The 13,079-nt window shown below is 40.5% G+C and overlaps 1 protein-coding gene across 1 annotated transcript in view; it reads left to right on the forward strand.

Moving 5' to 3' along the window:
• Nucleotides 1-12,466, forward strand: part of LOC124134570 (receptor-type tyrosine-protein phosphatase kappa-like) — a 116,798-nt gene extending 104,332 nt beyond the window's left edge. Inside the window, exons 11-16 of the mRNA XM_046499471.2 lie at nt 221-300; nt 4,160-4,291; nt 5,478-5,600; nt 7,125-7,300; nt 8,642-8,777; nt 10,982-12,466. Of these exons, the coding sequence (XP_046355427.2) occupies nt 221-300; nt 4,160-4,291; nt 5,478-5,600; nt 7,125-7,300; nt 8,642-8,777; nt 10,982-11,527 (1,193 nt within the window). The 3' untranslated portion in view covers nt 11,528-12,466. The remainder of the gene's footprint in view (nt 1-220; nt 301-4,159; nt 4,292-5,477; nt 5,601-7,124; nt 7,301-8,641; nt 8,778-10,981) is intronic.
• Nucleotides 12,467-13,079: the final 613 nt, after the last annotated feature.

Raw genomic sequence — 13,079 nt, forward strand, 5'->3', positions numbered from 1 at the left:
ACAATGGCTCTTCAGTACATCGTTTGTTTTGTGAGGTATGTTTATCCAAGATATTGTACTGTTGATGTGTGCAGGAAAATCCATTGTCTTCCAGACTCTTTGTCGGGTTTGATAACCATGAAGAGGCTGAGGACACTGACAGCCTCCAGTGGTCAGATCTGAATCTGCATCTTGAATGTGTTGCCGTGAGTTATTGGAATGTTTCTCACTCTCTCTTCAGCTGAGCGAGCCCGACCCTACCTGATGACAAATGACTCAGGAGACAGTGGTACAGACTTCATCAATGCAGTGTATGTTGATGTAAGTAATAATTAAAAACAACTGTCAATAAGTTCTTATGTATTTTGTTGTGATCTAAAATTTCTCTTTTCTTAATTGAGTGAGTGAGTGAGTGAGTGAGTGAGTGAGTGAGTGAGTGAGTGAGTGAGTGAATTGGGTTAAAAGCCACTTTTAATTGTCGCCCAGTTGTATCATGGAATGTCTACTTAATGTGAAAGGAAAGCCCAAAGTGATACAGGTCTCCGATTTATAACACTTTGGTGAAACACACGACTGGTTATGGTGCTGACAAGCTGAGAAACATAATTAGGGGAAACCGGGATTCCAAACCCCAATCATAGGCTTCTGGCATCCCCAAGGGATACAACACTGTACAGCTAATTGCGACACCTTACACAACTGGGCCACCTGTAACATGGATGTTTAATTGGGTTAAGGAAAAACCCCAAAGACTCTCTAAGGAATTTTAACTTGATACTTTTAATACTCATAAAATTCTTATTATGATGTCATCCCCCATGATGGATGTGCAGCAGGGTGAATGGTAAGGAACGGTTGAGTTTGTGACTTTCCTTGGATCCCAATAGGATTAAACCAGCAACTACCTTGGTCTGTCATGGAAAGGCTTTTGTTGTGTTGATCAGCCCATAAAGCTTATTATTTATTTTTAGGGGCGGTCGGGTAGCCTAGTGGTTAAAGCGTTCACTCGTCACGCAGAAGACCCGGGTTCGATTCCCGACATGGGTACAATGTGTGAAGCCCATTTCTGGTGTCCCCCGCCGTGATATTGCTGGAATATTGCTAAAAGCGGCGTAAAACCATACTCACTCACTCAGTCAGTGTTATTTATTTTATATGTTTATATTCTTCGTCATAGTTATTCTTTTTTTGTCGGTTATAAATAAACTCCCCAACAACATATCCACTCAGAAACATTGGCAGATAGACCCACTCTGAAACATTGGTTGATAAACTTCCCTATGGCATATCTCCTCTGAAACATTGACTGATAAACTCCCAAATAACATATCTCCTCTGAAACATTGACTGATAAACTCCCAAATAACATATCTCCTCTGAAACATTGACTGATAAACTCCCAAATAACATATCTCCTCTGAAACAATGACTGATAAACTCCCAAATAACATATCTCCTCTGAAACATTGACTGATAAACTCCCAAATAACATATCTCCTCTGAAACAATGACTGATAAACTCCCAAATAACATATCTCCTCTGAAACATTGACTGATAAACTCCCAAATAACATATCTCCTCTGAAACAATGACTGATAAACTCCCAAATAACATATCTCCTCTGAAACAATGACTGATATACTCCCAAATAACATATCTCCTCTGAAACATTGACTGATAAACTCCCAAATAACATATCTCCTCTGAAACAATGACTGATAAACTCCCAAATAACATATCTCCTCTGAAACATTGACTGATAAACTCCCAAATAACATATCTCCTCTGAAACAATGACTGATAAACTCCCAAATAACATATCTCCTCTGAAACATTGACTGATAAACTCCCAAATAACATATCTCCTCTGAAACAATGACTGATAAACTCCCAAATAACATATCTCCTCTGAAACAATGACTGATAAACTTCCCAATAACATATCCCCTCTGAAACAGTGACTAATAAACTTTACAATGACACCCCCCCCCCCCCCCCAAACCTCTGAAACACTGACTGATAAACTTTCCAGTGACACACCCCTCTGAAACATTGACTGACACACACCCTGAAACATTGACTAATTAACTTTCCAATATTATATCCTATCTTAAACTTCGACTGATAAACTTTCCAATAACATATCCTGTCTGAAACATTGACTGGTAAACTTTCCAATGACATATCCCCTCAGAAACATTGACTAATAAACTTTCCAATGACATATCCCCTCTGAAACATTGACTAATAAACTTTCCAATGACATATCCCCTCTGAAACATTGACTAATAAACTTTCCAATGACATATCCCCTCTGAAACATTGACTGATAAACTTTCAAATAACATATCCTGTCTGAAACATTGACTGATAAACTTTCCAATGTCATATCCCCTCTGAAACATTGACAAATAAACTTTCCAATAACATATCCTAACTGAAACATTGACTTATAAACTTTCCAATGACATATCCTGTCTGAAACATTTTCTGGACAACTTCCCAATAACATTTTGAGGTTTCTGCTAGATGTATAGTATATACATGTAGTAAGATAAATAGGACATTATTAATGAATCACTCAAACATTAGTACATGTAGCTGAAATATGTAAACACACATTGTACACCATATTTATGACTTGTCTTATCAATATTGGTATAATATATCTATTTGCACAGGAGAAACGTGGGCAATTTAAAAACAGAATTTGTAATTAGCGCTTCACATCCCAATTGACTTCCCATTGTATGACTGCAACATTCTTCCCTCTCATACACATTTGTATGCCCCTACTCCATCTTGCTGAATATAGTGTCTCAGAGGTGTGTAGGTGATGTGCGTATTGTACAGAGTAATGTCCAACACAAGTCTTTGTGAGTTTCGGACAATGAGATTGTTAGGATGTGGTCTGCTTACAAGAATGAATATTAAAGTGTTCATAGAAACTTGTACAAATACAGCCGTTGGGGAGGTATGATTATTTGACTTGAATTTCTTTCTGAAATGTCCTGTTGGAAGGAAATTAAAAATTGATTACATTCCTGTCCCAGGTTGACGCTCATTGGATTCCCATAACTGATTCAATGTAACTTTCGTGTTGATCACACAAACATACTGCTGTATACAAATGAGACACGTTACTGAGGATAATTAAGTCTGGAGCAATGTCTAAACCGTAAATAACTTTCATGTTGCCACATACTGTTTTCAATTACTGACAAAACACATTCTCCATGATGTTTGGTGAAGATCACAGATGTGTGTATCAGCAGGTATGGTTGTCCATGACAGGCCGCGATGTGTTTCAGCAAGACCCACCATGCATCTCATGGTACATTCCTGTGAAGCAAGACATTGATCTGGATCTCGCTCCAGCCTTACAACTCCATAGTGTAAAAATAGGCTGCCTCTGTAACTCTATGTATTATGGGCAGGATAGATGGGGTGGGAAAGATATTTGACATATTTGGCGGCTGAACCCCCCATTTTATGTACCCCCCCCCCCCCAAAAAAAATGCATGTAATGTTTAAGTTATTTATTTGAAAAAATGACACTGTGTCCTTTTGTTCAATAACCCAACATCCACCCACCCACCCCTGACAAGCATAGTTGCCTGTTACAGCAAGCATGGGTGACTGAAGACCTTTTGTAACCCAGATCTTCACGGGACGTATGTATGCAGTGATAAATGAGTCAGCAGTAACATGAGAGGTTTGAATGCACGAATTTTAATCAAAATACAGCAATGCATATTTCATGCTTTGCTTATTTGTTTGTTGTTTGTTGTTTAACTCCGCACACAGCAATATTCCAGGTATTTGACGCCAGCCTGTAAATAATCGAGTCTGGTCTGGACAATCCAGTGATTGAGATTACCTTATGGTCAGCTAAGTCTCTGAGTGTGACCACCTGATCTGTTTGGTCAGTACTAACCCAGAATCCCCTTTGGTAGTCATGCTGTTGTAGTGAGTGAGTGAGTATGGTTTTACGCCGCTTATAGCAATATTTCAGCAATATCACTGTGGGGGACACCAGAAATGGGCTTCAAGCATTATACCCATGTCAGGATTCGAACCCGGGTGTTCGGCGTGACGAGCGAAGGCTTTAACCACTAGGCTACCCGACCGCCCCTCATGCTGTTGTACATGAAGTAAGTGTGATGTGTTGTGTTCCAGGGCTACAGTCAGGAGAACACCTACCTCTGTACACAGTGGCCCAAGAAGAACACCGTGAACGACATCTGGAGGTTGCTGTATGACTACAAGATCAACACACTCGTCATCCTCAACGATGTCAAGTTCTCTAGGGTGAGTCTCCACACTCCAGCCCCTGTCTGAGCTGCTGTTACTGTATTCCCACGTCCATTCATCAGTTAGTATCTGATTTTCCATAAGTCACTACTGGGGTGATCGTCCGATTAGAAAAGTCAGTCAGTGTGAGCTGTAGGGTTTACAACACATCCTAGATTGGCTACAAATCATAAGCTATTTTTAAAATATACATACCAATCTCTTCTCTAATCCCTATCCTATTTATACTCTATTTCATTGAAAGTGAAATTTGAATTAGGAAAATTGGAATGAAAACCACTGTGTTTTCATGGGGGCTGCCATCTTGTTTTCCAAAACCCAAAGCAGTTTCTGTTTGCAAGAGGTATCCCACATTGGACCATCTGTAGCACCCAGTAGTAGTGAGTGAGTGAGTATGGTTTTTCCCCGCTTTTAGCAATATTCCAGCAATATAACGGAAGGGGACACCAGAAATGGGCTTCACACATTGTACCCATGTCGGGAATCGAACCCGGGTCTTCAGCTTGACGAGCGAATGCTTTAACCACTAGGCTACCCGACCGCCCCCTACCACGTAGTAACATATACATAACCTGATATTAAACAAGGAAGGGATGAGTGGATGCAGTAACCATGGTAACCGCACCTACTGTTGTCTAAACATTGAAGGGACCAGGAGAGTCCTTGTCCTCTCCATCTTGGTCCCCGGAATCCATCCCCAGCGCCTTGGTTGTCATGGGAACTGATTAATTGAGGATGCCAATGTGTGACCAATGAAACAATGTATCGTCTGTCAAGTGCTACAAGGGAGGTACCAGTAATTCTACCTGTGACGGAGACTGAGAGATTATTGGTAAAGACCTCCACCACTGAAGCTTTTAATCTTTATAGCTAAGATCGTGATCTTCAGTCTGAACCATCTTAAAATCACTATCTGATCAGTTTGTACAAGTAGAATAATATTAGGTTATGGAATTTGTAAAGTTGATTGTAAGGGCCTGATGGTGATTGTGATTGAAGTAGCTCTGTGCAAGTGGGGCCAATTTGACACTGTTCATCCCTACTAACCAATGACATGGTTTTCCCTCATGTAATCATTTGCCTGGCCAGACTCAATACTATTGTAGGATAGGTGTAGCAAATATTCAGTGCATTTATTGTTATCATTATCCGAGTCAAGTTGTGGTTTATTGTCTCCATGCAGTCATATCCTCGGTTCTGGCCCAAGCAGCTGGAGGATGAAAGTAAATATGGCCCAATAGCTGTCAAGTACCTGGGATGTGGGCGGTACACACAGATTGTCATCAGAGCTTTCTCTATTCGCAAGGTAAGCACACTCACATCACAATGGAAGATACAAGGTTATAATAGCTTTTCAGTTGAGATGATTCCATGCATGTATGTGCTCTCAGGCAGATCTGGAGACGGGTGCAGGGTGCGTACAGCCCCTTTTGTTTGAAGCAGATCGCGAGAAGGGTGAGGGTGTGTACTGCCCCTTTTGTTTGAAGCAGATCTGGAGAGGGGTGAGGGTGCGTACTGCTCCTTTTGTTTGAAGCAGATCTGGAGAGGGGTGAGGGTGCGTACTGCTCCTTTTGTTTGAAGCAGATCTGGAGAGGGGTGAGGGTGCGTACTGCTCCTTTTGTTTGAAGCAGATGTGGAGAGGGGTGCAGGGTGCATACTGCCCCTTTTGTTTGAAGCAGATGTGGAGAGGGGTGCAAGGTGCATACTGCCCCTTTTGTTTGAAGCAGATGTGGAGAGGGGTTCAGGGCGCGTACTGCCCCTTTTGTTTGAAGCAGATGTGGAGAGGGGTGCAGGGTGCGTACTACCCCTTTTGTTTGAAGCAGATGTGGAGAGGGGTGCAGGGTGCGTACTGCCCCTTTTGTTTGAAGCAGATGTGGAGAGGGGTGCAGGGCGCGTACTGCCCCTTTTGTTTGAAGCAGATCTGGAGAGGGGTGCAGGGTGCGTACTGCCCCTTTTGTTTGAAGCAGATCTGGAGAGGGGTGCAGGGTGCATACTGTCCATTGTTTGAAGCATGACAAAGCATACCAAAGATAAACATATTACGACCACCAAAGGACACAAATATTGAATGCTCCCCTCCTTTTCCATCTCTATTTCCTATGAGGATTCGGTGTTAGGATTGATGCCCACCAACCTATGATGGTCATAACAGGCAACCAAATGCTCGGTTTGTCAGACACAGTTACTTGGTTGATTGTGTGTCATCGTACCCCAACAGTGTGGAATGTTCTTCAGAATATCAATCACTGGATTGTTTGGTCCATTTACAGGCCGCTGTCATATAGGTGGAACTCTTGAAGAACCGGGTTAGAATAGGTCTTCAGCAACCCATGCTTGTGGAAAAGGCGACTATGCTTGTCATAAGAGGCAACTAACGGGATCGTGTGGTCAAGCTCACTGACGTGGTTGATGCATGTCATCGTATCTCACTTGCGAGGAGGGATGATCATGATATCAGTCACTGGATTGTCTGGTCCAGACTCGATTAATACAGACCGCTGTCATATAACTGGAATATTGTGGAGTGCAGCATTAAACAACAAACAAAGAAACAAACATTATATAGCTGGAATATTGCTAAGTGTTGTGTTAAACAACAAACAAACAAAAAGCTTATCTGAGCATGATGCTGAGCAAGATGGAGATTGAGTGGCTACAATGGCCCAGGGATGGAAGACTACCGTAGCAAATCATCTTTAATCAAAGGGGACTTAGGCTCAAAAGACCCTTTTTTTGATAAAATTGAAAAAAAAACAAGTAAGAAAGAGTGTCTGAAAACCATCAATGTGTGTGTATCTTTCTCGGTTTAAATTATATTTGTGATTGACAGAGCACAAGTAAAGCGCCCTCTAGTGACGACATGGTGGTGAAGATGTTCCAGATTACCGGCAGCAGCAGCCGATCCCACATCCATGTGTCGGCCAAGTCCCTCACATACGTCATGCACTGCGCTGACCAGTGGCAGAGGAAGACCAACCCCCTGAACCCCATCTGTGTCATGTCCAAGTAGGTCGCCTATATCAGGACCCTTTCTTTTAATAAACATTTGTATTAGTCATTATTTAATTTGTTGGTTTTGTGGAAGGAAGAAATGTTTTGAAAGTTTGAAAATTCTGTATATGATTAATTGAAGAGTTTTAATTGTGTTATAAATGGACAATACCTATACTGAGTGAAAGATATAAGGGACTGACAATAACATGCCCTGAAGGCAGCCTGAGAGTTTCACATTGTAGTGACTGACACATTGGATACTAACATTTCACTGTTAATCACATGACACAGCTACTGTGAGTAACATGATAAAGACCCTGTAAATTGCTTGATAAAGTTCCTGTAAATTGTTTGATAAGGACCCTGTAAATTGCTGTATAAAGCTCCTGTAAATTGCTTGATAAAGTCCCTGTAATTGCTTGATAAAGCCCCTGTAATTTGCTTGATAAAGCCCCTGTAATTGCTTGATAAAGCCCCTGTAATTGCTTGATAAAGTCCCTGTCAATTGCTTGATAAAGCCCCTGGAAATTGATTGATAAAGCCCCTGGAAATTGATTGATAAAGCCCCTGGAAATTGATTGATAAAGCCCCTGGAAATTGCTTGATAAAGCCCCTGGAAATTACTTCATAAAGCCCCTGTAAATTGCTTGATAAAGCTCCTGGAAATTGCTTGATAAAGTCCCTGTAAATTGCTGTATAAAGACCCTGTAAATTGCTTGATAAAGCCCATGGAAATTGAATGATAAAGCCCCTGTTTTGCCTGTTTTTGTATGAGTGTTCATGTCATACTATGTTTACAACACGAGTGTCTAAATTCCAGCATCTAAAATAAATACCGGCATTTAGGCACGAGTGTCGTAAACATAGTATGACATGAACACGAATATATTTATTACCGAAGAAGATGCCTACATACAGAGACAAATTTTAGTGTTTGCTTATAGGATAGCAAGTCGCAACAGAAGCGGAACCACAATTTCTCGAATGACGTCAACAATCTTCAGCTATGACCTATTTCTAGTGTGACGTCTTCCCGACCTCACGTCACAATAAGATTCGAATGATGTCAACAATGCCGTCCCGGTGACAGAAACAATACACTGTTGTCTCGTGACGTGATAATGAGCCTAGGGCACATTTTTTTATAGAACCTTGATATGTTTGCCCTTGTAGGTTATAAAGAAATATTATTACACTCACACGTGTGTCATACTGATTTTACAAAACTTGTGTAAGAAATCCTGTATTACCCTCACACTCGCTCAGGAAATAGAAGAATCTGACACTCATTTCGTAAAATCAGAATGACTAATGTAAATTAATCACTATTTGTGTGTACTCTTGTTCCCACAGAGATGGTTCTTGTCGGATTGGCATCTACTGTGGCATCAACATCTGCTCAGAACAGCTGAAAACGGATGGCGAGGTAGACATCTTCAATGCTGTGAGACTCATCAAACGAAACAGACCACAACTTGTGCCAAATATTGTAAGTATAAACATAATCTTTGTTCATGTCGTACCATAGTACAGATGCTAGGTATGTTCTAGGTATGTTCTAGGTATGTTCTTGTGAAGATCATCTGAAGCAGAGGTTTCCACTGAAGAGTGAGTGAGTGAGTGAGTTGTGTTTAGCGTCGCTTTTTAACAGTAGTACAGTTATATCACGGCGTGTCAGCTTAATGTAGGAGGAAAGCCCGAAGTGATGCAGGCCTCAGACGTTTACCACTTCGGTGAAACCCACGAGCACGGGTATGGTGCTGACAAACCTAGAAACATAATCGGGGCGAACCTGGGTTCGAACCCACAATCATAGGTTTCTGGCGTGCCCAATGGACGCAACTCTGTACAGTGAATCGCAGGGCCTTAGACGACTGGGCCACCCGTGGCCCCTTTCCACTGAAGATCATGCACAGGTTCTTGGCTGTAAATTATAACTCTTTTGCACTGAAAAAATATTGATTTATGCCACTGAACCTTTACTAGGCTGAAGCCAGGGGTTGTGTCATGCAGTCATGCTTATAGGAATGAGAAACTGTGGCTGCCACAGTAGAAGTTTTGTTTAGAAAATGGAATTTTAGATCTTGTTTAAAATTCTTTGACATTTGATCAATAACTTTCTGTATACCATAGAGTTATATTACCTACAGAGCCAATGGGGCTGTTTGCTTTGGTTTCTTTAAGTAATGTGCTACTCAACTTTTGATAGGGATAATCAGATATATCATTCTTTCAAATATACATTTGACATATTAGGCTTAAAAAAATAAAAGAACTGGTTCTCAGGCAATGGTTTTTGAAAATTTAGTGCGGGCGGGCGGTGTCTGTTTTATTTTGTGGTTGTTCAAAGTAGTATGTAACCAATAAACAGTTGTGTAATCAATAAAACAATTGTGTACAATCAACCTGGGAAAGGGCCTCCCTACATAAATGTATTCCATGATGAGTAAAATACTGGAATATAAGTCTGACTTGGAATATTGAAGGATTTTGTATATATTAAAAAAAAAAATTGAAATAAAAACGAAACGTGCGGCAAACTTTATGATGATGTGGGCGGTGCCTAAGAACCAAGACTTTTTTTTTTAGCCTTATGAGACTCATGGACATATAAACAATATCCCTATCAAAAGTAGTTGAAGATGAATGCAATAACAAAAAGTGTATGTATAGAATGACTCTATGTTAAAACAGGCTCTATATTATTGTGGTATCGATAAATCTAGTAATCCACACCCCCGTCGACTGTTTACTCCTGCAAATCTAAGCATGATATTTCATCGCATGATCAAATACAGGACACGTTGCGGTATGTCACGGCTACTCGCAAGTATACACGTTAACGTATTTATGATAGTTTCGGGAATGTTTTTTTAGTGGAAGTACCCCCACTTTCATTTGAAACTTGTTAGAAAAGAACCCATTTGTTTGGACAATGTCCGTTGACCCAACTTAGGGCATATGCATACAGATTATGTATAATCCAAAACATTATCCACACGTATCACACCACAAAATAGTGGTACCTGTGATAATATAGAGTTGCCTGCCCTTGAGTCACTAATGACAGGTACTTTGTTTGCCGAACTTGCTGAAGAAAATCAGCATTGATCAATCCTAATTGATATGTCATGAAAGTTTAACAAAGAACAAGAAACATTTTTCAAATGACATATTTGATAGGTTACCATGCATTTGCCATTACGATCCATTATAAATAAACTACCGCTATAATATAGCATACCATGCTAATACACATCTAATGTCAACTTTCAAAACAGCACAAATTATTACTGACCAAAATATATGCTTAACTGATCAATTTCTTTGCCCAGTGGCTGAAAATGATAGGATTAAAAGAAACAAAACTCAATGTATATGTTTTTATTTTTGGTACTTCTTATTAATATTTTGTCAGTATGTCAAATAAGTGGACAGAATAGTCAGTAAAATTTGTAAAACCTCACTCATAAACTCACTCACTCACTCACTCACTCACTCACTCATAAACTCACTCATAAACTCACTCACTCATAAACACACACTCACTCACTCATAAACTCACTCACTCATAAACTCACTCACTCACTCACTCATAAACTCATAAACTCATAAACTCATAAACACATGTTTAACTTATAAGGAATTGTACCAAGGACTCTCTTTTATTCAGATATTTTATGTTTTTTACAGGATGAATATCGTTACATTTACCAGTTCATGGCCGAGTTTGCTGCTTCCAGTGGAGCCAAGCCCCAAATAGTGATCACTGGGTCTGAAGGCGAAGCCACAAACTATGCCTTTGAGGACAATCACTGTACGGAAGGTGAATCTAGTGACGATGATGAACCACCATCACAGCGTAGTAGTAGATCCGGGAGTTTTGACACCGCTTTAGATGATCCGATGGACTGCTATGTTCCAGCGACAGTTAACGCTCAAGCTAAACTAAGTGCCTGTATCACCCAGCTAACCCCCCACATGTCTCCCCAGTTCTTCAAGGCGGACCGGTGGAGTTACTCTTCCACGGACAGTTTGTGTGGTTTTGAGACAGCTAGCGAGAGCAACAGGACAGCTTTGGCAACACCAGATTCCGTTCTCACAAACGATAGTCATTTCACATTCGAAAGGAACAATAATTTTACTCCTGAGAAAAGGCTTCGAGACAAGTTTAGTCCTGTTCGAGTTCTCAACCACTTGAAAGCACCTATAGATCCAACAGCTTCTAACTATGGGTGAGGAATAGCTTGCTTGATCTGGGTTCCGTCAACAGGCCATCCTGTTCTAGTAGCCAGCAGCTACCGTGTTCTAATGTTGCCCTTGGGCTCAAGAGAAGCTTGTAGACCGGAGAGTAGCCGCAGGATTAGCTGGGCCAGCAGCTTCAGGAATCGATGGCTTACGACATGGAGGCAGAGACGAACAAGAGAAACTGTTCACGAGAGACCACAAGTATTTTTGAAAGGTGATAAATTTATCAAGCTTCACAAGATAAAGAAAAGCTTTTCACTTTTCAAAGCATTTTTACCTTGAAAGGAAATTTATGGTTAGAAGTTGCATGAGGATACGAAGTTACGAATCCTTGAAATGCTGCTGTATGCGTGTCATGTTCATCAGACCAGAGACACGGAACTATTTGCAAAGTGCACATGAGCTCCCATAATGGCATTGGAAGTGGGATGGTAATAGCTAGTTCCAAGTGTGAAAGTAGAATTTTCATTGAATTAAATGTACAACAATGGTACAAGTTGTACAAGGAGCATTAATAGTTTCCATTTTTCACTCATATTTGCTATGATACCATTGAACAATGAAAGCAATGTTTGGGCAAAATACACATTTTATTTTTACTATTATCCAGTCCTATTTCAGATTCAATAACCTCAAAGTGCAATATTCCTATTTGTAGTCCACAATATGTGCTGCACATTGTTTGACATTGTGGTGTTAGGATTGCAATTGTTTGGTATCAATCTGACTATATTAGACGCACATGTTTACAAGTTGTATCATTGTGTTACAACAAATGAAATTAATCTACACCTCTTTATTAAATTCAATACACTATTTTTCACATTATAGTCTTTGATATTGACAACATATAGGAACGCAGGATATTTCTGTTTTCTGACATCGGTAACAGTATCAGAGGTGAGGTGAGGTGAAATGGGGTTTAACGTCGTGTCCAAGATTATTGCACTTATATAGCGACGTGCATGCATGTGTGTGTGTGTGTGTGGCTGTTTGTACTAGTCCGGACTGATGCCGATTTATAGTGCAAGCCCACTGAGATACCATGCCGCAGTTTAACATGAATACCCTACTCAGACACAGTATACTGACTCCGAGCCGACCAGTCCTTTTTTTAGCCCCTTAATGCCGGGCGCAAGACAGGGTAACAACAAGTACCATCTTTTAACGTCTTTTGGTATTGACATGGCTGGGATCGAACCCAGGACCTTCCATTTCCCCGGCAGACGCTCTACCACTAGGCCACGGAGGCGGTCATAACAGTATCAGAAATAGGTTCATTTTGTATGGGCACAAGAGAAGGCAGACATCTTCAGTCAAATGTATGTTCTGCCTGTCCTCGTGGCTGAAAATCACCCATGGCTTAAAACAAAGGCCACTACAAATCAATTTTTCAGTAAAAAACTACTTTTTGTGTTTTTGAAATTCAAAAATGCTCCTCTTTATGTATATGATGTGCTGGAGGTATCTGTTTGAGGATGCATTTCTCATGGACAGGCATTTTGGGTTCAGGGAGTGTCATTTTTTGCTTTTTCGAAAAGCT

This window comes from Haliotis rufescens, unplaced genomic scaffold (genome assembly GCF_023055435.1).
Source record: "Haliotis rufescens isolate VD_foot unplaced genomic scaffold, xgHalRufe1.0.p SCAF_112, whole genome shotgun sequence".
NCBI classification, from domain to species: domain Eukaryota; kingdom Metazoa; phylum Mollusca; class Gastropoda; order Lepetellida; family Haliotidae; genus Haliotis; species Haliotis rufescens.